The sequence below is a fragment of the Erithacus rubecula genome (genome assembly GCF_903797595.1).
Source record: "Erithacus rubecula genome assembly, chromosome: 11".
Lineage (NCBI taxonomy): Eukaryota > Metazoa > Chordata > Aves > Passeriformes > Muscicapidae > Erithacus > Erithacus rubecula.
The window spans coordinates 11,853,503-11,879,105 of NC_136663.1; the positions used below are offsets into that span (position 1 = coordinate 11,853,503).

At 45.2% G+C, this 25,603-nt stretch overlaps 3 protein-coding genes across 10 annotated transcripts in view; 2 read left to right on the plus strand and 1 right to left on the minus strand.

Annotated features, from left to right (window-relative positions):
* Positions 1-25,603, plus strand: part of DLG1 (discs large MAGUK scaffold protein 1) — a 434,654-nt gene that overhangs the window by 220,526 nt on the left and 188,525 nt on the right. The window lies entirely within an intron of this gene.
* On the minus strand, positions 111-15,712 carry LOC306806235 (D-beta-hydroxybutyrate dehydrogenase, mitochondrial-like). Of its 2 annotated transcripts, XM_079314770.1 has the most exons (5): positions 15,575-15,712; positions 12,422-12,532; positions 7,433-7,574; positions 3,794-3,946; positions 111-2,269 (listed from the first exon to the last, which is right to left on the minus strand). In XM_079314770.1, exons 1-5 carry the CDS (start codon positions 15,674-15,676, stop codon positions 1,788-1,790), a joined length of 990 nt encoding a protein of 329 aa, XP_079170896.1. In that variant the 5' UTR covers positions 15,677-15,712; the 3' UTR covers positions 111-1,787. The 2 variants fall into 2 exon arrangements, with proteins under 2 accessions (XP_079170896.1, XP_079170897.1); XM_079314771.1 differs by lacking the exon at positions 12,422-12,532 and having other exon boundaries at positions 1,656-2,269; positions 15,575-15,696.
* Positions 15,662-25,603, plus strand: part of BDH1 (3-hydroxybutyrate dehydrogenase 1) — a 15,061-nt gene continuing 5,119 nt past the window's right edge. The window contains exons 1-4 of one of the 2 annotated variants that reach the window (XM_079314768.1): positions 15,662-15,801; positions 16,928-17,059; positions 20,063-20,135; positions 21,613-21,723. In XM_079314768.1, the coding sequence (XP_079170894.1) occupies positions 16,977-17,059; positions 20,063-20,135; positions 21,613-21,723 (267 nt within the window). In that variant the 5' untranslated portion in view covers positions 15,662-15,801; positions 16,928-16,976. Of the gene's footprint in view, positions 15,802-15,965; positions 16,190-16,927; positions 17,060-20,062; positions 20,136-21,612; positions 21,724-25,603 lie in introns of those variants that run through there. The other variant, XM_079314769.1, reaches the window with a different exon arrangement.

The window sequence follows — 25,603 nt, forward strand, 5'->3', positions numbered from 1 at the left end:
ATTGTTATTATTAAACCACCTCCTTAATTACCAAACCTAATTAAGTCTCAACCTCAGATTCAGAAGAGGTGGGAAAAGAAATGTAGAAATGAGCACTGGAGCCAAAGACGTATGTTTTAAAAATCTCACAGTTTATTTTTCTCTCTGTGCAAATCAGAGCTACTTAACATTAATCACATTTCACAGTGCAGGGGGCAGAAGTGATTACTCTTTAAGCTGCAGTTCAGTGGGTCCTTCTGGGTCCTGAATCCCAGGAAATCTCCACGTGCAGATGATCTGAAAAGACACAACCTGCACAGCAAGCAGTTGTTACTTGTAAGACATGCTGCCTTGACAGCATCTCCAGGGGAAACCTGCTTTCCTTCTGAAGGCATCACAGCATTCATGGCTGCATGCAGTCTCCAAGAATTTGCAGCCAGTGGCATACAAAAAGATTAAGGCACAGCTTCCAAGTCAGAGCTAGCAGAGACAGATGAAGAAAGAGCAATCAATAAGCTCTTTTCACAGCCACTTAATCTCACATAAGGCAAAACAGTGGAAGAAAAAGCTGGTCCCTAGAGTAAGAGCCTCAGGTGCCAGCCTGGCCAGCAGCACCTGCAGATCACTGGCTGCTCCACCAGTGGTCACCACTGGAACACAGGGCATGGAGCATGAAGCCAGGCAGCCTCAGCACTTGGAAAAGATTGTCAAAATCCTGTGTATGGCCAACAGAAGAGACCCTTCAGGATACTGGGCAAGGGTAGCTCATATCAGTTATCAAGAGGTTCTCAGAGAAGATGATTGTGTGACATGGAGATTTCATTGTGTAATTTTAAAAATAAGAAATGTGTCCCTTAAAGCATTCCTCCAGAACTCACAGTCAGGCCACACTAGCTGCACAGTGCCCCATCACTGTTCAAATGCAGAAGATAAATGAAAAAAACTGATTTGGAAAACCAGCAGCAGCTCCCTCCCCTCATCACTTCCAGAGGGAAGCAGGGGAATGGCTGGACAATGCCTGTATCACAGTTGAGTAGTTCAGGCACCTAAGGCAGTAGTCAGAGAAGCCAAATTTTTTGCTACATCAGCTTAAACCATATCCCACAGAGCTCAGCAGCAGCAGGTGGAGAGGGGCTGCTGAGAGATGGCTCAGACTTCATTATTAGAAGGGCTTTTCACTGCCCATCCTGTGCCCAGTTGTTGGCTCTGGCATCTCCTGGCTGGGAGGGAAGAACCCTTCTTTGCAGCAAGGTAATGAGGCTATTTAGAGGCAGTGTGGCTGTTTCCCTGGAAAGAGCAGACAGTCCCAGCACAGCAGAGCTTCTTGGCAGTATCAGGAAAACAATGGAAGGCTGTGACTGACCCATTTTCAACCAAACGGAAAACTCTGCTTTTGTTTCCCATTTTAGTTTCTCCCTTCAAGCCATCTCATAGCAACGGCTTTGCTCTGCTATTAGCAGTTTGTCCTTGTAAGGAAAAGCCAGAGCCCATTAATAAGCCAAATTTATCACTGGGTGAACTCTGCTGACCTAGTTACACTAGCCACATATTTGACACGTTATATTTACCTTCCTCTGCTTCCTTCATAGTTAAAAGGAAAGCACCATTCAATTTTAATCAGCACAGCAAGAAACACAAACAACAAGAGTAAGGGAAAAAAAAAGAACCAAAAAACCATCCTGTTCTAGCATTCCACAACAGGCGACTCAAAGTGGAAGCACATGCATCTCCAGAGGAGACACAGCAGCAAGGAGTGCAGAGTTCAGCCCTAACCTGTGTGTGAGTAGGAGCTCTGGAGGGATGCCTGTTTACAGGGTGGCCCCAGGGATGTAAAGCCAGTCGGCGATGGCTGTGGGCAGGTGGGTCATGACCTGCAGCCTCACCCACCAGTAGGTCTCCATGGGGTTGTAGCGGTTCTTCGGGCGCGGGGACGTGAGCGCTTCAGTGATGTCACTCAAGACCAGAGACATGTCCTTGAGGCCACTGTTGACGAAGGACTTCATCATGGCCACGTGGCGGGTGAAGTACTCGCTGCCGTAGTCCTGCCGCACCGTGTGGCTGGCCCCGCTCCACAGGGCCTCGGCCTGCCTGTCAATGCCGGCTGCCGTCAGGATGCCGGTGGCTGCCACAAAGTTACTGGGCTCGATGAGGATGACGCGGACCCCCCAGCGGTACATCTCCTGCCTCAGGCAGTCAGAGAAAGCTGCCACCCCAAACTTGGAAACACAGTAGCAGGAGCGAGATGGACTCGCCATGCGTCCCAACATGCTTGTGATATTCACCACACGGCCTAGAGAGAGAAGATAAGGGAGAGAGGATGGGCTGCAGAAGGAGCAGCCAGAACATCCCAGTAAAAGGGTACTTAGTTGGATGATGCTGATTTCTAAAATCTGAATCTGGAATACACATCCCTGTCACGGAGCTTTTCTCTCCTGCCTCAAACAAGGCTAATCCCTGTTCTGACCTCCTCCAGGGATGGTGCATATGCCTCTGCATCAAAGAATTTACAAAGCATACAAGATATTTCCCTCATCTTTTCCAAGTAGGGAAGTACCCTGATCTTCTGAGACTGCTAGCTGTGTGTTCTCAGGAGTGTGTCCCACTCATGCATCTTCTTGCTAGAGAAGGGCTCAAGCCCCCAGCCTGGAGTGCAGAGCTGCAGAGCTCTCAACTCTGTATGATGCCATACAAGTGGTCTGGTTCTTTCTGCAAGCTCAACAGCTCATCTGCCTAACACACGTGTTAGACCCGAGCTGGATGGCAGAGAATGAGTGGAGATTTCTCTGTACCTGCAGCATGAGCAGCACAGCCCACTCACCCAGCTGGTCAGCCACAAGTCTCTACATTGGCCATTCCTGGGACAAACAAGAGGAGACTTGATGTGCTGCTGTCCATGGGGCAGTGGAGAGCAATTGTCCTAATTCCTACCAGCAGCCTGTGTCAGCCCTTGAGGCACTGCCAGCAGTGACAGCAGTGGTCACTCCTCTGTGCATGTCTCAGCCTGACAAAACATGTGCACCATGGCTTCAGATACACTTACAAATAAGCCCTTGAAATTCCACCAGCTATTTTTACAGAGAGAATTCTCACAGCCATGGAGCACGACATCCTCCTGCAGCTCAAAGTTTCAGCTGAGAAACAAGTGGGCAGCTCTGCTGTCTCATACCAGACCTAAGTGTAACTTAGAGGGACTGTGAGAACCACCTCCTGACCTGATGGGTACGATACTTTTTGTAGTGAGATGGAGCTTGTTTAGTGGTTAATTACTGTCTGGGAATGGTATCTGAGCAATCTTCTTAATATAGACCCCGTTTGTCCTCACAGAACACACACCTGTACCATCATTCCCACACATGCTAAATAAAGAAGCTCTTCAGGGTTCTGCTCATACATACCTTTTTCAAAATAAAACAAAGAGTTTTGATAATACCATTGTTTTGTAAGATATCTGAAATGGCTGTTATTGACTCTCATTTATTCTGTCACTACCTGAAGTCACCTGTGAATGGAATAACATGAAGGGAGAAGATTCAGTTATCCAAACACGACCTCTCTGTGGACTCTGGATTATCCTGTGTGTGTGATATCTGCCAACACTGCACAAAGGTCTCTGATATCTTGGATGCTGAAGATAGCATCTGCTGTGTAGGAGCCTGCCCCAAGAATAGCCTCTACTACCAAATGCTTACATGACAGCCTCAGAAATCCTCCTTGGACCACACAGGCATTCCCCCAGGTACCACTTAGATTTCTAGTGACATCTCTTTGCTGTGCTACAAAAGTTCTGAGCCTTACCACGCTGCCCAGCATGTACCTTTAGCTCTGCGAATGAGGGGCAGGAAAGCCTTTGTCACCCTCACAGTGCCCCACAGGTTGACCTCTGCCACCTTCTTGTAGTTGTCTAGACTTGCAAATTCCACCTCTCCGAAGGTCGAGACACCAGCGTTGTTCACAAGGCCCCACAGACCTGCCAACAAACACATGATTAAAGAGTGGGGCAAGGAAGAGTGTCACAGAGAAAACACTTTCCTTGTTGTTCACAGTAACCTAAAACCTTAACAAAGAACTAGGCACTTTAGTAGAAATAAGTTGTAGAGAAAAACCCAGCAAGGAAATGGAGTCTTCCTATACAATGGGCTTGTTTGGAACATAAGGAAAGTGATGGGGGCACACAAGTATTGCCTCCTGAATATCTCCTGAACAGTCAAATGCTCTTCTGGGGCTTTATAAGGCTGCATCTGGCTGACTTTCTTTCAAGCCTCCTCTTGAGCCCAGATTTGCCTCCCCTCAGTGACTTTATAATGAATTTTGCAATTTGAAGGGGGCTGGACTTTCTCCTACAATTAGTAGTAAAAAAGGGAAAGAAAAGAGGTATTTTGGATTTCTTAATCCCCTTCACAACTCTGGCTTGCTGTTTTGGAGAGTGCATGGTATTGATTGACTCATGACCTGGTTAACAGCTGCTGTGTTTTAGTTCAAGTATTTGCTTTTCCTCAATCCCAATTTTATCAGGAGTTAGAAAACTTACTCTACTAGAATTTAAAAATTAACATCTTTTGTGCATGCAGTCCTGTCAAAATTAAATTGACTGCACTTCCCAAGAGCTTCTGTGATGAACCCTTTGCATGTCAGGACTTAGCAGGTCAGCAAGGACTTGACCCTTCAAAGTGATTACTGCAGGACCAGTACCCAGTGGCAAATGTTTGTAGGGCTGAATCCATACTTCATGGATTTATTAAAGCATGGGACTATGCAGCAATAAACTGCATGAGGAACAAACAGAGGAGGTGGAGGATGACAACACAGCTGCTCCTCATTAGATGTCCTGCCTTACACCATGTTATTTTTCACTCTGTTGGAGTCAGGGCTGGACTGTTAGGGCTGCACTGGACTCAGCTGAAGTTGGGGCCCCTTTCCACACCAAGACCTTTCTTTTACCAAGAACTAACACAGGGCTAAGAAGGAGTCTTCATGTCCAGGGAGCTCCAACATTGCTATCAAAAGCACCAATGTCATGCCAGCCTGTTGATAATAGTTATCAAGCTCTCTCTCAGAAATTTTTGGGCTATTTGCCCTGCCTCTGCTCCATAGCTTCCCTACTCTCATGTATGAAAGTGTTTTAACTTCCACCCTGTATTGATTCAGATAGCAACCATGTATTTTACCAAACACAGCAAAGCAAATTGCAATATTCAGCCAATGTGCAATGGAATTTATCCTCCTGTGGGACTTAAAAACACCAACATGCCCTTGGCAGACTGACTCTGTGCTCTCACATGGGCCCCGGTAACCCTGCCCCGTTCCCAGCTAAGGTCACTCTCCCTGAAGGTTGTTGACCAGCTGTGTACAGCAGCCTGTTCCTGCTTCACCCACTGAAGTTCCCAGTTTTAGTGAGTCAAGACAACTGAAAATCACACTGATCTTCATTAAGCACAGCATCTCAGCCTGCAAAGAAAGGTCTAACTGCCAGCAGGAGGATCATGGAAACAGGGCATGTGATGGAGTAATTTCACTAACAAAAAAGATGCTGAGAAAATTTGGCAGGGATTTACCAAAGACATAAACTGACCTCTGTAGAGTATTCCTTACAAATTCCTGTAAATTTCTGAACAGCAATTTCCCATTTCCTGGGTTGTGATGTTAGTTCTCATGAATGTCCCTGAAACATTATTTACAATAGTTTGTTGTTGGAATTCCTTTGCTCACATCAGGGCATGTTACAAACAGAACAAAGTGCTGAGGGGAGCCCAGTCACAGGGCTGTTTGCTGGACAGCAGTGTGTTTATTGAGCAGAGCCTTATCACTATTACATCTCCAGAGTCAACAATACAGTGGGAACTGCATGAGACCAAAAACAAACGGGCGCTCCTATCAAAAGAGTTCAGCCTTCTGTACACAGCACAGGGAGAAGAGGTATAAAGAAACGTACAGTCCATGAGCTGTTCTGCACTAGCTCTTCTGGGGCCACATTCAGTGTGCAACCACACCTCTGCCCAAGGCACCTCGGTCTCAACAATCTTTACATTCTATTTATTGAGAAGCCTCAAACCTCAGTCACACCAATGGGCCTAAAAAGAAGCCTTTGTTGCTTTGCAAACTGTGCTGAGGCAAACAGCTACAGGAGAAACCAGTCTAACTTGCTGATCAGGGATGCAAGACTTCTCTGTCCCTGCTACACACACAGTTTTGCAAACACTGCTGTATTCATAGAAGCAATAGAGCTGCTCCCTTCCAAGCTTTCACTCAGTGGAAAAAGGCTTTGTGCTATCACTGCTGTTGCTGGGCTCTTCAGGAAAAGCTTACGAAGCTGTGAAAAGCATGATGAGGACTGAGTGATTGTGTAGGAAGAAAAATCATGCAAAGAGAACATGTGTGGGATCAGAACTTGTACATTACTCAGTTATATTTCATATGCTTGTTTTAGAAGGAAAGGTGTGCTCACGTAATTTGCATGAAGATTAGAGCTGTTGTTATTTACTAGCTTAATACTTGCTGTGAACAAAACCAGGGCCATGGCAGACTCATCCAAGCTTCAAGATGAGCAACCACCTTCAAGTCACAAGCCTGAAGTCTTGAAGCCACAGATGTCAAACTTCAATTCACCCCCAGCCTGTGCCTACAGCTGCTGGCCAGCTTGCTACTGGCATAGAAGCTGCAGAAAAGCCTACGCAGGGCAAGAAGTCTCACCTCATCACATGGGAAGAGGTCAGGTGGTGTCACATCAGGCTCTGACTGTAAAATCACATACCACTGTGAATGCACTTCCAAGAAGGAAAGATGGGACTCTTATCTCCCTTGACATGCTTTTGGGGTCCATGAGTTGGACTCATGCTTAAGGAGATGTGGATTAATGTCATCTATGCCAAGCCTACCTGGATTCCACTTCACATCACCTCTGGGATGTTGCATGGCAACATGGAAAACATGGATTAATCTGACTGAAGATTAATCCAGGTTTGGGGGCAGTTCAAATCTGTGGTCCAGCTCAGCACTCAGTTTTACCCACACAGCAGAGGGAACAGCAGCAGTAAGCAGCCAGGGCCCATCACCTCTTCATTAGCAGGGTCACTTGCAAGGTCTGCATGAGCTAGAGGCACGTGTGGCAGGACTGCATGGAAGGGATCAAACTCTGGCCGTTCTATGCCCTTCACAGACATTCAAGGACAAAGACACAGATACTTGTGGGCTTGCTGCCACTCATTGCTTTTTATGGGATGTAGAGTTAAAGGCTAATCCTCCAGCCAGTCTTGGTCTCTTTCCATGTGGCGGCCACATTAATAGCAAGACAATTGTCCTCACTGACCTGGGCAGAGCACAGCCTGACTGCCAGCCCACACTGTCACAGGCCTTCAGGCTTGTTAACCCTCTTTTGGTGGTGCACAGAGAGAAAGACCTGGTCAATGCATGGACTGCTCTGTAGAAAGAATTCTGTGAGCAAAAGATCCCTACATACCTTCCTCTGGCTCCCTCAGGGTCCTCTTCACAAAATCCACAGCACGAGCCACCTCCTGGTCACTGCACACATCCATCTGTAGCACTTTCATCCGGTCTGACTTCATGTTCCTCAGCTCCCTGGCTCCATCACCATTCTCATCCTGTTCAGCAGAACAGAAAGGTGTCCCAATAAGATGGACCAAGAACAGCAATGCAGCTTGAGGCCAGGCATGTTCACATGGACAGAAAATAGAAGCTACTGACATTGCACACACAGGTGTAAACTTGGTGCACAAATATGCACAAACCAGTGTGCCATCCTCCTGTTCCCTTCAGCACCACTTCCAGAACTGCATCAGAGACCCAATGCCCTGAAGCACCACAAAGCCCACCCTGCTCTTGATCCTCATGATGAGTTTCACATGCTTAACAGGCTGAAATACTGAGCCAGCTGGGGAGAACCATGGGTGACTCTCTACTGCCTCAGTCTCTGTGCTCTATAGGTAACATAACTTGTACAGAAATTGGAGTCAGATGGTCAGGAATACATGCTCAGTGGACATCTGCTACATGATGGCACAATTACAGACATGAGACATGAAAGGAGATTCTGGCTAAGAATTAATTTTTTTTTTCACTCTGTAGGCAACAAGAACTTCATGACTCTGCTTTCCTTTCCACCCTTTTCCTTTTTTTCCTTCCCACCCCAGTGTTATCATTAAAGATTCTGTTACTATGTTGTTGGTTTGTTTTTTTTTTTTTTTTTTTTGTTTAGTCAAATGTAAACACAGTTAAAATTTCAAATTTTACCTGCTCATTTCCAGGCAAGATTCCTGCCTAAGCCTTACAGCCTTGCTCAGGTGGTAAATAACAAATAAAAGTGAAAAGAGCACAGATTGCCCACACAGTTCCACAGCAGGTTTGAGATTTAATTCACAAAACTATTCTCTGAATCACAAGCTCTGCCTCATTAGGGAGGAAGAAGTTATGAATTGGTGAGTCACCATGCCTGGCTGCCACTCTTCCTTTATCACTTGACACCAACTCCCACAGCACAAGGGCAAGCAAGGTGAGCAACCCACCCACAGTCACCTGCTCAGCAGCCTCTGCAGCCAGGCAGATATAAAAAACATGTAGCTGCTTAGTTTTTTATAAATATCTCAGGCTATTTAATTTATGTAGTATACAACATCTCATCTCCACCTTCAGTCCAGTGAACAATGATACATGATGAAGGAAAAGAGCTGAAATGTCCATCACAACATGAGCAAAACAGGGCAGTTCTCTTAAAAATCAATATGTAGTTGCACTGGCATTATGACAGTAGTAGGAATGAGTTCTTGGCTCCACAGCTGCATGTCATTTCACAACTGACTTACTTCCCAGTACAACAAGAACAGCAAACAAAGTTTGAAGCTTTTCTAATGCACATCAAATGTGGTGATGGGCTGTGTTGGCCCTCTTATCTAGTCATGAAAACAATCTCAAAGTGGGGTTACAAATAATCAACAACATGGACACCAAAATATTATATTCCCTTTGAAAGAGATGAGGGTTGCATGATGCCTCACTATATCTGAAAGATGCTCCTGCATCTCACAAGTTATATAAAACAAATTTCCACTGATTATCAAATTAAGAGGAGCTAATTCAGCTTGTAAAGAGAGATATTTATTCTATCTATGTAAAAGCAAAACTATAACTATATCTGCATTCAAGTGCCAATTGTCATTTGAGCACTGAAAAGACCTTTCCCTGCATTTTTTCTTTAATCTTGCACAATACTTATAAAATAAACAAGAAACATTTCCACTGCTTTTTGAGAAACAAAGTCATAGACTGGCAACTTAAAAATCCAGTAAAAAATGTTTGCATTGTTCATATGGAAATGAATTTTCCCCTTTCACCAATGCAACTCTACCTTCAAAGTTGCCTTCCCAGCTACAATTTACTCTATTGACAAAACATATTGATTTTGGAAGACTGACTTCAACATGCAATATCAATTGGGATCACATTTCATAGTTGCAGACAACATCTTAGCCACTATTTAACTGTACAACAAAGTGTTTAATTCTTTTGTCCAGAACACCTCTTCACAAATGAAGCAGCTACAGATTTTTATGGAAGCAAATGAACACCATCTTATGTTCTGTGGTCTTTGGGGACTTTAAGTACATTCCTTGTTAAGTACCACATGGTACTTCCTTCTTGTTTTTTTAAGTGGTAGATTTGTTGGCTGGGATAACACCTGGAGCAGTTCCCACAGGAGCAGTCAGATCACACAGATGTTCAATAGTGGAGAGCCACCCTGTTACAGACACAGCCATGGCTTTTTCCCAGGGAAGCTCCTGGGATTCAGGATTAGGTCCTGGCAAGCACTTGGGCACCTGCAGTGAGATGTCAGGGGGAAGCAGGAAGCCACAAACACAATGCTGAGCTCCCATGGGCGCAGCCAGCTCACTCCATGTGCACCAGTTCCTCCCCACCCTGCTGCCAACCCACGTGCTGCCTTCCTGCCTTTCCTGAGCAGAGCACCTCGTGACAAGGAACACCTTGTTATTACTGGATTTTACCTAATTGATTTCAGACTCCATCCAACCTATCAGGATCATTTTGTTCCCCAAAAGGTCTATAATCTCTGCATGGTTCTGTGCATATTTTTGTCCAAGTGCAAACTCTTCTGGGGGGTACTTCCAAGAATATGGTCCCGGGACTAAACAGCAGTTGCTTAGGGCATGAGTTTCCTCATGAGACTATCATGAGGGACTGTAACAAACTGTAACAAAACCCTTACTCAGAATACATCTATTCCTTCCCCTGTAGCCACTCTGCTGCTCAGGTAAAATGAGATTAGATTGACACAGCACAGTTTGTTCCCAGTACATTTATACAGGCAGGGTGCATCACACTATGATCCAGTCATTTGTAAAACTGACAGGGCAGTGTTTGGCAATTGCATCAAGTGCACTGAAGGTGAGCTGCCTAGCTGGCAATTCCAGAGGTCTATCTCCTTTTGGAAGGGAAGTAGAATATCTGCCCTCTTCCAGCCCTCTGGAAATCCCCTGGCTTCCAGGTACTCTTGAAAATGTCCCACATTGGGCACAAATCACAATGGCTCATCCTCTAAATGCCCTTAAGTATATTTCATCAGGTATGGTGAACTTGAGCACATTAGTTTATATACACATCCCTTGTTCTTTACCTTTTCTTGCCTACAGCCCTCATGATAACTGCTGGCAGTAGGCATCTGAAAACAATTCATTCTTTCTTTCAGTAAGATCAAAGAAAATAAAATTATTATTATTTTGACTTTTCCTGTAATTTCTACTTTAAGGATTATTTAATAATCTATTTCTGTGTGGTTTTACCATATTAATCCTAATATTAAATATATTAACAGACTTACTTGCCCTTGCTTAATGTAATCTCTTTTGCACTTGATCCTTTCCAGTTCTATCCTAGCCTGCATGCAGTATTCTTTTTGTTCCTGTAACTTTATATTATATTTGATTGTCTGATCGTTAAGAAGCTCCTGATGTATCTCACAGTCGATTATCCTGTATTTAACACAAGAGCTTTCTGTTGTGATATAGTACATCAGAGGTCCTTTAATTCTCTGTATAAAAGCATGTAAGTGATGATAGACTAACTAGGTGTGAACTAAGAGCCTGGCATCTGCTTCATGACAACTGCCTCCATACCTGCTCTGACCCTACTGAGAACCTACAGCAGCTCACAAGCAATCAAGCAAGCAAGCAAACAGGCCTCAGTTCAGGAGCATTTAGTTTCTTTATAGGGTTTCCAATGGAGCCTGTCCCTCTCTGCTCCACACCAGCACGTGCCTTCCAAGCAGCCCCCTCAGTCACTCTATTTTCCCTCTCCTTTCCATACATCTGCTGCTCTGCAGAGTGCCTGACTTGCCATCAGCTCTGAGACAGGCATCTCAAAGCAGCAAATGACGTGATTACTGAAGGAATTCCACAGGCTCCATATGGAAATTTCCAAGCAGTGGCAATAATCCAACAGGAGTCTCTTGCTCTCGAATTACACAATATGTCAGCCGATAATAACTTTCCCTTCTGGTGTGGCGGAAGAACGTAACCTCTGCCATGATCACACAGGCAGAGAAGGCCACCTCTGTTTGTTCTCACCCTTAGTACTCAAAAATCTGTAGTCATAATGCCCTGATGTGATCATCTTCAAATGGAGAAATGAGTGACCATGAACTGATTTTGAACAATTCAGGTCCGAAATCTCATGAGTTTTGACTAGCAATATTGCAAAACATGCATAGTAAAGGTAAAATCCCAGCTGGGATGGAGCCAGTCCAGTTTATAAAACTGGTTTCACAACACTAAGCTGTAAGCCCTTTGCAAGAGTAGGGACTGGGATGGGGGGCTCTGCAACCCTTTCGGATTTAGTGCAGCTAAACTTATTTTTTACAAGTGATGCCACCTGCCAAACACATATAACAGGAAGTGAAACCTAAAGATGTCAGAAATGTGTGGTAAATTTGTTTATTCAGCGATCCATAAACTGAATACTTTGTACAGAAGTTGCAGAAGCACAATTGCAAGACATTTTGGAAACAGAGCCTTAATAACGCAGGAAAGGCAGCTTGGAGATGAGTTTGGGGAGGACATCCACAAAAAATGACATTGTGAAAGACAACAAAAAGCCACAGTGCCACAGTAATCTTGGCCTACCAGATTTATGGTGGTATGGAATTTCTGAGAGGCTTCCTGCAGTGAACAGTGCCACACTGTACAAGCTACTGTACAGACATGCAGATGACAGACAATCCCTGCCCTAAAGAGCTCACAATTACAGGAATGAGGTACAAGATACAACAGGCAGATGAAGCAATGGGAGACGTAATGATCCCTGCCCAGTGTACCTCTCTCAGGTTTTGAACCAGGGTAAATGGAGACTGCAAATGAAGATGCTTTCACTTGAGAAGTGTTTTTCTCTAATCAGAAAAATTTTGATCAATTTCACTACTCACCATGAGCAAGCATCCAGCAAAAACAGTAAATCCCTTTGCATGAAGGCATTTTGCCAAGGCATGTCCAAAACCTTTGTCACAGCCTGTTATTAGCACCGCCTTCCCTTCAGCCTGTGTGGGGAAAGACAGTCATAGGATACCATCAGACATTGCAATGCAGGCACCACCAGCACCCTGCCCCACAGCACACGAGCCACTTGCAGTCCTGCAGGTGCAGGTGCAATTCCAGATGCAAGTGAGTGGCACCTGTGTGCACAAACAAACCAGCTCCCAACTATTGTGAAATCATAAATTTATTCAGCAGCTGGTCTGTAACAATTTGTGTTGCCTTGATACCTGAGCTGGAACAGTAACTCTTTCTTTCAAGTATCAGTGTCCAAGCAGAAAAGAAACATCTCAAAAGAAGTTAGTGATCCACCAGTTCATAGTAAGTAGCATAGAGAACATCCAAATGGCAGGACATCACAGACTTGAACTGTACAGCAGCTCTTTTAGCTGCTGAGTGACTGCTGTCTGTTCCCCACCTACTCCCACTCTATGCAGCATTTTCCATGCTGTATTTTAGCATGCAGGAATGTGACTACAGGTTAGAGCTTCCTTCTGAAACTCTGCAGTCTTAAGAGGAACAACTTATCAAATCCTACAGTTCTCTCCTACATTATTATTATCTTTTGACTGACAGGTAAATTGAGAAAGAAGATTTGATATGCTATCTGGTATGACACAACAGAGATAGATATGAAAGATAGATATGAAAGCAGAATCCCAAATCCTGAAGAGAAGCCTATAGCAAAACACTGCCCATTTACCCTCTGTCTTTGCTTGAAAGTCATTTCCTCACCACAGGTGTGAAGCAATGAACTAACACTTAACCCAGTTAGAAGGCTGCCAGCTGCTGTGCTGCACAATGCTCCAAACTGAAACCATATCCATGAGGCAATAATATGATAAAGCAATAAAAATCCAGAGGATGCAATAAGGAAGTGAGGTCAGCTCCATCTCTCTGGAGATATCGGCAACTAATATTGCCTGTTACTGTATTCACAACGGCTGGAATATAAACATACTTAATGAATTACATTGGCTGGTCCAGTCACATTTTCAGACAGAAATGGGTCAATCACCAGCACTCTCTCATATCTTGCTTTGCTGGCATGTGGTTTAGTAAAGCAGCAGTCAGGGATGATTGCAGGGTGATACGATCAGAGCATTACTGCACAAACTCAGAGTGAGCCTCAGCAGAGAACAAGAAGCAAATAGGCTACACCCTGTCCTATAACTCATGTTGAAGTAACTGCTCTCAAAGGGGAGCTAAGATGTGAAGCTGAAACACGAACTGATCAAAAATCTATGCTGCATTTATAATACAAACACCCATATTAACATTAAACTATAACCTATACTCAGACAAAAAGCACCCTGGTACTAGCTCTATTAAAACTCTAAAGATAGCTACAGCTAAAGGACAAAAGGTAAGCGACAATTAAGTATACAGTGCTCAGTCTGAATTTAATTTAGAGTGACACAACTCCAAGAGAGATGAAAATCAAACATGAACCAGATCACAGAAGTTGTCAAGGTCACCCTCCATAATAACTGAACAATAAAGCACCTGACTACAGCATCATGGCTCATAACAGAGAGAGGCCCCAGCAGCACCAAGGGGTGTTCTGGATCTCACATCTGTACCTGTGCCTGTTTGTACCATGCCTGATGGACAGAGAGCTCCCAAGGATGACAGCAGGGATCAACTCCATTCCCAGCTAAAAGGATCCTATCCCAGAAAAACTTCTGTACACAGAAAAGCCCAATCACCCTTATCTTTTGAAAGTTCTGAGATAAGGCTTAATAGGCCTGCTCCTGAAGTTTGATAGGGCCAATTTGCAGCTTCATTTGACTCAATGCTGGGACAGGTAGAGGGGACCAGTTATCAGCACAGTGACCTTAATGAGCATTCTGAGGCATTCGGGTGCCTCCCTCACTCGGGGTCATACAGCACTCCAGTGCTGGACAAGGTGTCTGTGATCTGCTAAGAGCACAGAATAACTGCAGAAGACTGAAGAAATTGAAGCTACCTTTTCAGCCTGTCTCTCTAGATAATGTGCAAATAAGCCATACTTACCTAGACTATCTTTTTCTAATGTGCCACTTGTTTGGGGTTTTTTTTGATCCTGTTCCCTCTTGTGGCTCCCCTCACCATCCTCTGCTGTTATCAAACAGATTGATTTTAGGATAAGTGCAGTTACAAAGTAAACTTGGCTTGCTCCTTTTTCCAGGGTTGAGAAACTTGAGGTTTTCAATCCCAGGAAAAAGAATTGAAAATATTCACTAAAATGAAGGTATTTTCAAAGTGGAACAGAGGCGGGGAAAGTAAGAGAAGAAGAGTGGGTGGAAGCGTGAAGTGGGAAGTTGAATCAAGATGATCAGAGGGATGGAGCACCTCTCCTATGAGACAAGGCCGAGAGAATTTAGATTGTTCAACCTGGAAAAGAAAAGATTTCAGGGTAACCTAATTGTGGCCTTCTACTACCTGAGGGGAGACCATATACAATAGCATGTCATGACAGGACAAGGGGTAATTGGTTCAAAATAAGAGTTCGTTTTGATTAGATATTAGGGAGAAAAAAATTAACTGTGAGGGTGCTGAGGCCCTGGAACAGGTTGCCCAGAGAAGCTGTGGATGCCCCATCCCTGGAAGTGAGGCCAGGGTGGACAGGGCTCTGAGAAACCTGGTCTAGTGGAAGGCGTCCCTGCACATAGCAAGGGGTTGGAACTGTTGGGTCTTTAAGGTCCCTTCCAACTCAAGCCATTCTATGATTACATGAACATGTTCCCCCTCCAAGCGAAGCACTGCGGGGGGGGGGGGGGGGGAACAGCGGCCGCACCGCGGCCCGGCCGAGCCCCGCGGCAGGGGCCTCATGGCTCCGGGCCGTGCCCAGCTCGGCGCTCCGTCCCCCTCACAGCTTCTGTCCGGCTCCACCAGCCCAGCCCGGCCCGGCTCGGCCCGGCTCGGGCAGCGCCGCTACAGCCTCGACACCTGCAGCGCCTCAGCGCAGCCCGGCCCGGCCATGAGGGGTCCGGCGCCATGTTGGGCCTCGGGGCCCCTCCGGCGGGCTCAGCCGGCGAGCCCCGGCCCCTCGCCGCGGTACTCACGGGCAGGGCGCGGCGGGCCCGCCGCGGCAGCAGCAGGAGGAGGCGGAGGAGCAGCACCCCCGCGGCGCCCAGCGCCAGCAGCAGCCCCGCGCCGCTCCGCATGGCCGCAGCCTATCGCCGCCGCCGCTCCGGCCCTGCCCCCGGCCCGCCTCCCGCCGCGCTCGGCATCGCGGCCCCGGCCCAGCCTCATTCAAACGGCAGCAGCGCCCGGCACCCGCCGGCTCCGGGTAAGGCGCGGGTGGCGGCGGGGCGGGCCGGGTGGGTGGCGGTGGCCCCGCGGAGCTCCGGCAGCCGGCTCGCACGGTGACCTTGCCCGCCGGGGGCATCTCCTCTGCGCGGCCTCCCCGCGCGGCCGCGCCGCGCCCCCTCCCGCTGCCGGGAGCGCCTTCGCGGCCGCGGAGCCGCGTCCCGGAGCGGGGCCGGGCCGGGACCTGCAGCGGAGCTCGGGCCTCGCCCCTTCCTGCAAACCTTACAAAAACCTGCGCCGACACCAACCGTGCTCCCGAATTCGATCAAACCGCCGGGGTTTCTGAGGATTGGCCGAGCCAGCGAGCCTCCTGAGCGCTGTCCGCTCCCTCCCTCCCCATCTCGGCGCTCACCGCTGCTCTTCCTGCGGTAATTTCGCTGGATTTTAGCCCAGGCCTGGTTTCCAGCAGGCCCCGAAGCTGCCGCGGTGGCGGCCCAGCCTTCGGCAGAGATGCAAACCACCCCAAACAATTAGATACCATTTCTTAGCTTTAATAAAGGGGGCTAGGAGATGGTTTTGTGCCTTGGGTTAGTTTTATCCAAGATAAATATGATGGAAATTGACGTTTCGTACCGAAGTCTTGTCCTTGAGATGTTTTCATTCGGTATTGAGTTTGTTGGTGGTTCCCTGTGCTTCGTCCAGCATCACCACCTACTTAATTACAAAAAAATTTATTTTGAACTGCGTGGCTGTACTAGCTGTAAAGCCAAGGATTGTTTTGGAAATATGTAATATAACATTACCTGTCACTTGAAGTTATATTTTTGTTTTATTAAAATTATTTAATATAGCTTGTTTGATATAATATATTCCATATGAGTGCCTTAATTTTTACCTGTTTCAGAGAAATCAGTTAAAGATGCATTAAAGAAGGAGAAATTAACATTTCCTTTAAATGTCTCCCTGCTTGGTAGTTTCCTTAAAATGCTTTTGCTTATTTAAAGGCATCGTGGGGAACTGAAAGTTGAACTGTTTATCTGTATGAGGGACTGCAAGGGGAGAAGATGAGTTCCTTTGGACTTTATTTTCCTGTTGAAATACATGGAGTCAGCATGTCTTACAAAATAATTGAGCAACTAAAACACAGGTGCTATCTTGTGTTGCAGAGCTAAGGAAGAACAGTTTTGCTTTTGGTAGAGTGTGCTAGTTGAAAACATGTTGGCCACCAAGCTGTCCCGCCCTCTCTTGAACTTCTCTGTGAAAGTCCTGAATTTCAAGGACCCAGGGAATGGCTTTAGGTAAGTAACTTGGTGGAAAAGAAGAAAGAAGGACATCTTGAGTAAAGCACATGTGAAAGACTCGCTTGATTTCAGTGGGACAGTTTATTTACAGAGTCACATGGTGGTTGAGGTTGGAAGGAACTTCTGAAAGTCATGTGGCCCAACCACTCTGCTAGAGCAGGGCCTCTTTGAGCTGGCTGCCCAGAACTGTGTTCAGGTGGCTTTTGAGTATCTCCAGGGATGGGAACTCTAGAAGCTGCTTGGACAACCCAGGATTCAGTCACTGAGCTGAGCACAGCAGAGATGACTCTATATGCAAGGAGAGGTTGTCAACATGTTGGGGTTTTTTTTTTTCTTTCTTTTTTTTTCTTTGTTTTTTTTTTTTTTTTTTAACACTGCAGTCAAAATGTTGTAGAGTAGAGCATTAATGCAGTATCCATCAACAGTTTGGGTTTTTTTAATATCAGCAAGTAAGCCTTGCTTCAGTGCAAGAAACTGTCACATATTTCTTTGACTTCATTAAAGAGGCAGTGAATCCCATGAAGTTGAGAGGGAGGGTTTTACTGAGAAATGGAGGTGGGCTGAGTAATTAGGCTGGATTTTTTTTTCTGCAAATGAACAGAAAATTGCTTATCTAATTCTAATTTCTAGCTCTGAAAAACCCCCAGCATTTATATTGCTGTATGATTAGAACTCTATTAGTCCAAATTCAGAGCAAGTTGAGTGCTTTCCCTGGCTTGTTTTAGAGTGGGGTTCCCAGACAGCAGTGTGTGTACCACTAATTGTACATAAGCCATTTAAAAGTGGCTCATGGCCTGTTAAACAAGAACTGCCACTTCCAGTGTTGCTGCACTGCTGCTGATAGTGATGTCCAGAATCATCATGGTCAAGGGTGGCTCTGGTAACAGGGTGTTGTAGATAGCTAAGCTGTTAAGAGATTTCTTGTGCAAACAGACATAGATAGGTCTTTTATCTCCTATCTGCTCTACATGCACCAGAGTTCACCTGCAGGAATCTACTGTGGCCTTAAAAATACGAATTAATGTTTTATTACTTTGAGGAAAGAATTTTCAGCATATTCTTGTTTTTTTCTTTGCATCTTGTGTTTTGCTTACTGTGTATTTGTGCTTTGTGTGTCTTGTACTCAGGGCTAAACTGTGTTGCATTTGCAAGTCCCCACAAGTTGCTAAACCTGCAGTGGAAATCCAGCTGTTCATTGAAAGGCAGTGCTGCCACTATACCAGTGTCTTATTGCACTGGAGCAATATTTATGTACTTGACTTTTTTTTGGTGGAACTAAACAAAAGCCAGTGCATGATTAAAAGCACAAGTTCAATTTGAGGACCATCTGTGCATTCTAAAAGTCTCTGTTGTGGTCTCTAGAATTCAGTGATGCAGAATGACAAAAATAGCTTCTGGTGCATTAGTGTGCCATGTGGGGGCTCACATCACTCCCTGGCTGTTCCTGCTGATGACATTCCTGCTCAGCAGCAGCCAGCATCTGTTTTTCTTTTGCCCCTGCCTTCAGGTCAGGATAGGCAGAATGTCAAGTAGGTATTCTCTACAGATTGTTGTGAATTGAGTGCAGCAAATCAGTGCTCTGCATGAAATAACAGAGCCAAACATGACACTTAAAAACCCTAGTTCATTCAACAAAAAGAAATGTTAGGAACGTTTCTGGGCACTTTAAGACACACCAAGAATCTTATTGTTGAGGTAAAATTTCAATCCAGGATTGCAGGTCAGTGATGTTAACACACACTTTGCCTGGGGACTGACTGACCTTTGCAGCAGTTAAGTTTGCTATAGCTATTTCAAGAGCTGATTTGGCTTGTGACACTCCAAGTTAGAAAAAGAGCTAAACTGTTTCAGGAGGGTGAGTGAACACTATTGCCTGAATATGTCATCTCCTTTCCCATCTGGTTCAAAGCTTCTGCCCTTACAGATCTCTTGATTTCCCAGGATGTGACTGGGAGAGCCTGTGATATCTGAGTTGGAGATAATCATGAATGATTATGCAGGTTTACTTAGAAGACAGAGAAGTAGACTGCAAGATAAGCTCCGGGAAGGAAAGATGCTGTTGGAGGAGCCAGAGGGTAGATGAAGTACAGCAAATCTAGGGGAAGGCCAGAAGGCTCCAGAAGCACAAAGTCAGTGCCTAAAGTAAAAATGGAAAAGCTGATAAAGTCCAGACAGGTGACTGACAAGGACAGAGCTTGGGGTCACTCTGATTTGTTGTTCAGGCCCAGTTTTGATGATGACAGGACTTAAGACAGAGTGATGCTACTGGGTAGCATAGCTTTGCTGAATGGACTCTAATTTCCTCAAGGCATTGTTGCTTTGCTCTGGTCTGTCTTTGTGAATATGTTTTGTCTTCTGGGAGTCATACATACTATGCGGAGGAGCTTCAGATCTGCATGACAGGTATTGCTCAAAGACAGTGTTTCTTAGCTTTAACAGTTGCAAAAAGGGGATGTAAAATCGAGGAGTATCTAATGGGGAGGAGTATCTGCAGGGGAGGAGGTGTCATCCTGGATGAAATAAGGATGGAGCTGTGTGTAAAAGGTGTGAGACAAATCCAAGCAAGTTCAGCATCAGGCAGGGTGTCAGAGACAAAGCCACAGCAGAATACCTTCATCAGACAAATTAATAACTTCCCATACCCCAGCTTTGTGCAAATCTTGTTGCTTTTGAAAATGTAAACACTGCACTACCTGTTTTGTCAGTGGAAGCAGCTCTGTGCCTCCAGACCAGGAGCTATTTTAGAATACTTTGTGATACCCAGACAGCTTCTGCAGCTGGAAATAGGATCAAGGTCTTTGGAGAAACAAATGTGTCATAGGAAATAACACAGTCTCAGACTAAGGAGAAGCATAGACTAGATTCTGTCTTCCCAAATGACAATCTACATGATGTAGGTAGGCAGCACTGCATTCTTTTTCATGTGTATGTTGCTGCAGCAGAGTATGGACAAGATATTCCACATCTGACTGTTCTGTTGTTTTGGATTTTTTTTAACAGGCCCATGCAAAGATTTTCCTTCCCTCTCTTGTCCCCATGTGGCAGCCGTTCTTATGCAAATGAAGTCGAGCAGGTGAGTGTGACTGTGGCTTCCAGGATGTTCTCTTGAGCAGGGGTTTTAAAATCCCTGCAGCCTGGCTACCAAACTCATCTTTCCAGTTTTCCAGAAAGACTCCAAGCTGGACCTCTTGAGCATACTCCACATTCTTTCCTAGCACCGAGCTTCCATTGACGTAGCACAGCATGTGCTGCGAAGGATGGAAATAAACAATCATACGAGTGGGTTTTTTTCTATTTTTGGAACTCGCTCAGCAGATTAAATGTTCCACCTTACAGTGGAGAGAATCTGCATGACAAATTCTTAATCAAGAACTCTTTCTGGAGTTTAAAGACATGTAAATAAATCAGTGTGTCCTCACCATTTCATCTGGAGAGTGGCCCTTTTTAGCAGCCCTTTCCTTGATGATACTGACTTGCCAGGAGCAGTGCCAGGCAAAAGGAAGGGGTGTGTTTTGTCACCTGTCTGTCTTGTGGCACAGCACTCGGCACTGTAGCAGTGCTAGAGCATGCACAACTTGCTCCATAGCTCTGGAAGAGAGTTTCAGAGGAACTCAGATGTGATTCTTGCATCACTGCTGGGCTTCCAGTGTGAGGAGCCTTTGCTGCTTCCACCCAGCTTCCACCCTAATCAGTCCTTGAGTATGCTGGGGGCAGCTGAATTTATAGATTATTAAAAGAGATGAGTCGAAGTGAATTGCAGGCGATTGTTATGCAATCCCACCCACAGCAGCACCTTGGATGTGCAATTATTGCTGTCTGATGGCACCATCAGATTTTTAGCTTGTTATTTAACTGCTGCCTGTCTTTTGGTTAGAAAAAGGAATTTGAAGAGGGAAGGAGGTATACTTCCATTTAAATTGTAAGTTGGAAAAATAGGAAGACCAAAAAAGCCCAGCCAGACAAAAAAATTATGACCAACTGGTCTTAACTGCATATATTAACCCCACTTGAATCTTCTTAGGTCTTAGAACCCAGCTCTAGAGGGCTTAGGTGCTAGAGAGAGAAAGATGAGTGAGCAGTCAGTAAGATTAAACTATATCCTTTCTTTAGTCAAACTGTGTTTTCCATGCCCTATGGGCTGCATGCACACAAGAGTGGACTTCTGCCTGCTTTGAACATACAGGAACAGTTTTTGATGAAGGAAAAATATGTCTTGGGAACTGTCAGGTGTATTTTCAGATTTCAAGATAGATATGAACTGCCAGACCATGGTGGTTTGTTTGATCTGTTTGCCTTGGAAGCCTGTTTCCAGAGGTGCTGAATTCCTCCATGTTGGGAGGGCAGTGATCCTGCCTTGCTGGAATGAATTCAGTATGAAAATGTGATTTCTTGTGTTCAGGAGGCACTGGGTGGCAGGAGCTGGCAGTGAGTGTAGAGAACATCCCTGGGACAGACTGCTCCTGGCCAAGGACATGACTTGTTCTGTGCACTGCAAATCACTAATTTCAAATACCTAACTCCAGTGCATTTTGTTCTGTTTTGTTTTGCAGATTGGCAGCAGAGCTGTGCTTATAACAGGCTGTGACTCAGGATTTGGATTTGACTTGGCCAAGCACCTGCATGACAAAGGTTTCATTATTTATGCTGGCTGCCTGCAAAAGGTAGGGGAAACAAAAACTGTTCTTTACCTATGGCATGTGCAGCAACACATAGCAACTCCAGTCTTCCTGCTCCACTGCACAGCTTTCTGCCAAGGAGAGGGAGGGTGGTTGGTAACCCAAAGACACAGGTGCTTGAATTTCACAGAGCAGAACCAGGACTGAAAGGTATCTAGGGAGGTTCTTATTTAAATCACAACATTGTGGTCTGTTCCATGTCTGATGAACTGCAATTCCAAATAGTTTCATGCATTTAACCATAAGCAAAGTTTGGTGTCAAAGTGTAGTTTGGACCTTTGGCCCTGCTCTCAGACCATGTATATTTATGCAGGCTTTATTTTGATTAATTTTGGCATGCACCAAGGCACCAGCAATTTTATGGCATGTGTTTTGTGCATATTGTTCTATATTCATGAGTAGCCAAGCTATGGTGTGTATTGGGTGTCTCCTGAAATAATTGGGTAGGTGATGGAGTCTCTAGTGCAAATGAGAGAAGTTTTAGGCCACAGCTTAGTGAACACAGCCTTGATATGCTCTGAAAGAGAACTTGGTGTGGCAAAGCATTGGTAGTCATGGAGAACAGGAGAGTTTTAGTCTCTCTCTCCTTATGAAGCACTGCACTCTTTCAGCTGCACGCCCATTTCCTAACAGAAACAAACTTACTTCTCAGGATATCCTGGGGTGGGTCAGTTAGTTTGATCTAATCTTTTTGCTCACTCATCACTATAAATGTGTCTTGAATAGTGATACTATTTAAAGAGTATTTGCCAGGTATTCTTTAATGTTATCTGACTTTTTACTATTTTTTTTTGCCTTATTACTAAGTTTTGCTTAACTTAGTAGTTTGTTTCTGCTGCATTTTTTAAAAAGAGGTGTGTCTCGATAGCTCTGTGTCATGTGTGTGTTCAAAGATTTATTTGTTAACTGTGGCTCCCTCTACAGGCGTCACAGCAGAACAGGACACTTGGTATAAGCTGCTGCCTTTCAAAAGGGCTCAAGACAGAGGGTAGATGAGTACCTTTTTAATAGATGTTTCTACTCAGCTTTTGTAACTGAACATCAACATTAGAGAATATAAGAACACTGCAAACTTAAAAAGCACTGCTTAAGAATTGCCTGCTTTTATGTTGACAGAAGTCTAAAACTTCAGAGTTGCTAAGTTACTTATAGGTTTCATTTCTTCTGTCTGAGCTGCTAAAAAAGCACAATTTTCAGTGCACGTATATAACAGTTACTGAAACCTCCCTTCTATTTTTTTGTCTTCAGAACTCATTCTACTGAATGCATATTAGTGAAAAATCTTGGCCTCTGACAATTTCAACATAAGCTGACATGCACCAGCATGCCAGAAGTGTTTTAGACTTTGATCAATATTTACTTCCTCACAGAAAAATCAGCAGACAGCTTTGTAGTATCATTCTGTAATTAAATATTGCTTCTTCAGCTGAACTCTCACGTCACGTTCCAAAATCTGTGTGGCCATGCCAAGAATGGTAACAGCAGTTGTCATCAGAAAACACTGGAAAATGCCAAAGCTCCTTAGTTAGCAGAGTGGCCTCCCATGTGTCTTCAGGCCATTATACTTTCTGTAGGACAAAAACAACTCTAGGAGACTGAGCTCATTTTTCACTGTACTCCAGGCTTCTTTAGCAAAACCATAAGCAGAATTCTGATCAGAGTGTAATTATTGCTGGTGCTGATTTTAGTAGCAGAAAAAGCTTGGTGTTTTTAGATGCTAGATGAAAGTGGAGGTAGAAATAAGGAATATAATCTTTGGCTTGGATATATTTGACCTAGCCCTGACATAGAGGATATGACTCTGAAACTTCAGTGCCACTGCCATGGGTTTGTTTTTCATAGCACACCTGCACATCAGAAGAGAACTGCTGCTTGGGGAGCCTGTGTCCTCAGGGCATGCATGGTGCTTAGGAATGCCATGTCCTTACTGCAGATTAAAAGTATGTGTAGTGCTCACTCTTTATTAGGAAAGATTTCCTAATGTGGCCAGATCCTGAGCAGCTGACTGTAATTTTAGTAGAGGAAACATGAGAGAGGAGTGTAGAGTCATGACTGAGGGGAGCCCAGGGATGGATCTGTGCTAATAGTGTGCTGTTTCACACACAGTTACTTCCTAATGTTTTCAGTGGCAAAGATACTCATGTGAGAGTTGTGAGAGCTGCATTGCCAAAAGACAGTAGTAGACTGGATCCAATGAATACTCATGCTGCAGCTGTTTTATTTTTACCTCTTTGGTTAATATATGAAGAAGTCAGCTGACACAAGATGAAGAAGGTATTTTTCCATCAGTATCTGTTACCATTGGACATATGTGATGTTTGTTGTCAGGAGTGTGGTGGTACCCCTGTTTGCTTTGCTGTGTGTGCTCAGGGCTGTTGTAGTTTGCAGGGGAATGAGAAGGCAGAGATCCTCTGAGCAAGCTGGCAAACAGGATGGCCACTGTAGGGCTCAGAGCCACAGGGTGTTAGAGACCAAGGACACACAGATACAGACACACATCTCTGGCAGCAGAGATGTACTGGTCAGGAGAGCTATAGCATGAGAAGATCCTTTCACTGCTGTGTATGGGCCTGGGGACAGGCTGCATCCCCTGCCAGGAGACACAGTCACCGAGTGCCTGGCTTAAACATCTCCCATCTGCCCTTGCTGAAAGCCAAGCAAATGGCTTTGCGAGTGTGGGTTAACATCTGGAGTCCATTCCTGGCCAGGATCCCAGCCCAGGAGTCCCTGTCCAAGCACCCAGCTGCATGTGGGTGGGAGGGCAGGAGGGAGCTGGCTTGCAGAGCCAACCCTGTCAGGGTTGAGGAAGAAGATGCTGTGGAGGTCCCAGCAGAGCTATGAGGCCTCTAAGGCTGGTGTGGCCCAGAGATTTTGTAGTGAGATCAGGGAAAGAAAGACTTGGGCCTCATTTTCCTTCTTTCTTTTAGCAGTATCTGCTGTTTTCAAGAGACTTGCCTGTTTGCATTTGCTGATTCCCTGATGGCATTCCCACATTTACCCCTTGTATGCTTTCCAGTGCTTTTCCATATAGACTGCTTTGGCACCACAGTGCTTTTTGAGTGAGCAACAAACTTAGCACCAAACTCTTTCCAGTCACTCTAATACCACCATCAAATTGTGCATGAGACTTCTAACCACTTCTTTCTGTAAGCAGTGTGCTTCCCTAGGAAGAGAGAGCAGTAGATGCCCTCTCTTAAGGACAGTCACTAGCTGGTGTTAACAGTCTGTGATGATATATGGAAGCATGGAGGGGAAGACAGGAGGTGTCAGGTAGTTACATTAGTGAAATGTCTCTGAGCACAGGGTATAAGTGCAGGAATGAGAGGAGCCAGGGAAAGGATTTTTTGGAAGAAAAGTGACACAGAGACAGGGTTGTATGGCCACCCTCATGTGATATCCAAAGTGTGGTCTCTGAAGGGAACTCTTTCTTGAGGGACAGATGTGCAGATGGGCTCAGAGTGCAGACAAGCTCCATCTCATTGACAACTGCCTGCTGGCATCTGACAGGGAGTGCCTGTGGCTTGAGCTGTTCAGAGCAATCTAATATCATTCAGTCAGGAAACAGGCCTGCTATGAAGTACTGGCCTGTTCCAGCTCAGAGGAAAACAGCTCTCTAGCCAAAACCCCTTATTTGTCAGGAGTGAAGGGCATTCTGATGCTTGCCTGCTGATGCAGACACAGTGAGGGAGGCTACCTGGAAAGTTGAGCATAGTTGGGCATAGCTTGATCTCAGGCACTTGTACTGGACAGGGAGTACTTGCTGGGTGCCTTGTTGAGGCAGATCCAGCTCTGGCTTCTTTCTTGGTGGTTGAAGCAGTTTGTACCAGCTGACTTGGTACAGGGCTCATGATCAGATGGAGATGCT

Coding starts and splice junctions, on each gene's coding strand:
- LOC306806235 (XM_079314770.1), bottom strand. CDS start 15,676: ATGCGGAGCGGCGCGGGGCTGCTGCTGGCGCTGGGCGCCGCGGGGGTG. Junction 3,947..7,432: donor CCTGAGGGAGCCAGAGGAAG/GTATGTAGGGAT, acceptor GTTTGTTGGCAG/GTCTGTGGGGCCTTGTGAAC. Junction 2,270..3,793: donor CCTCATTCGCAGAGCTAAAG/GTACATGCTGGG, acceptor TTCTCTCTCTAG/GCCGTGTGGTGAATATCACA.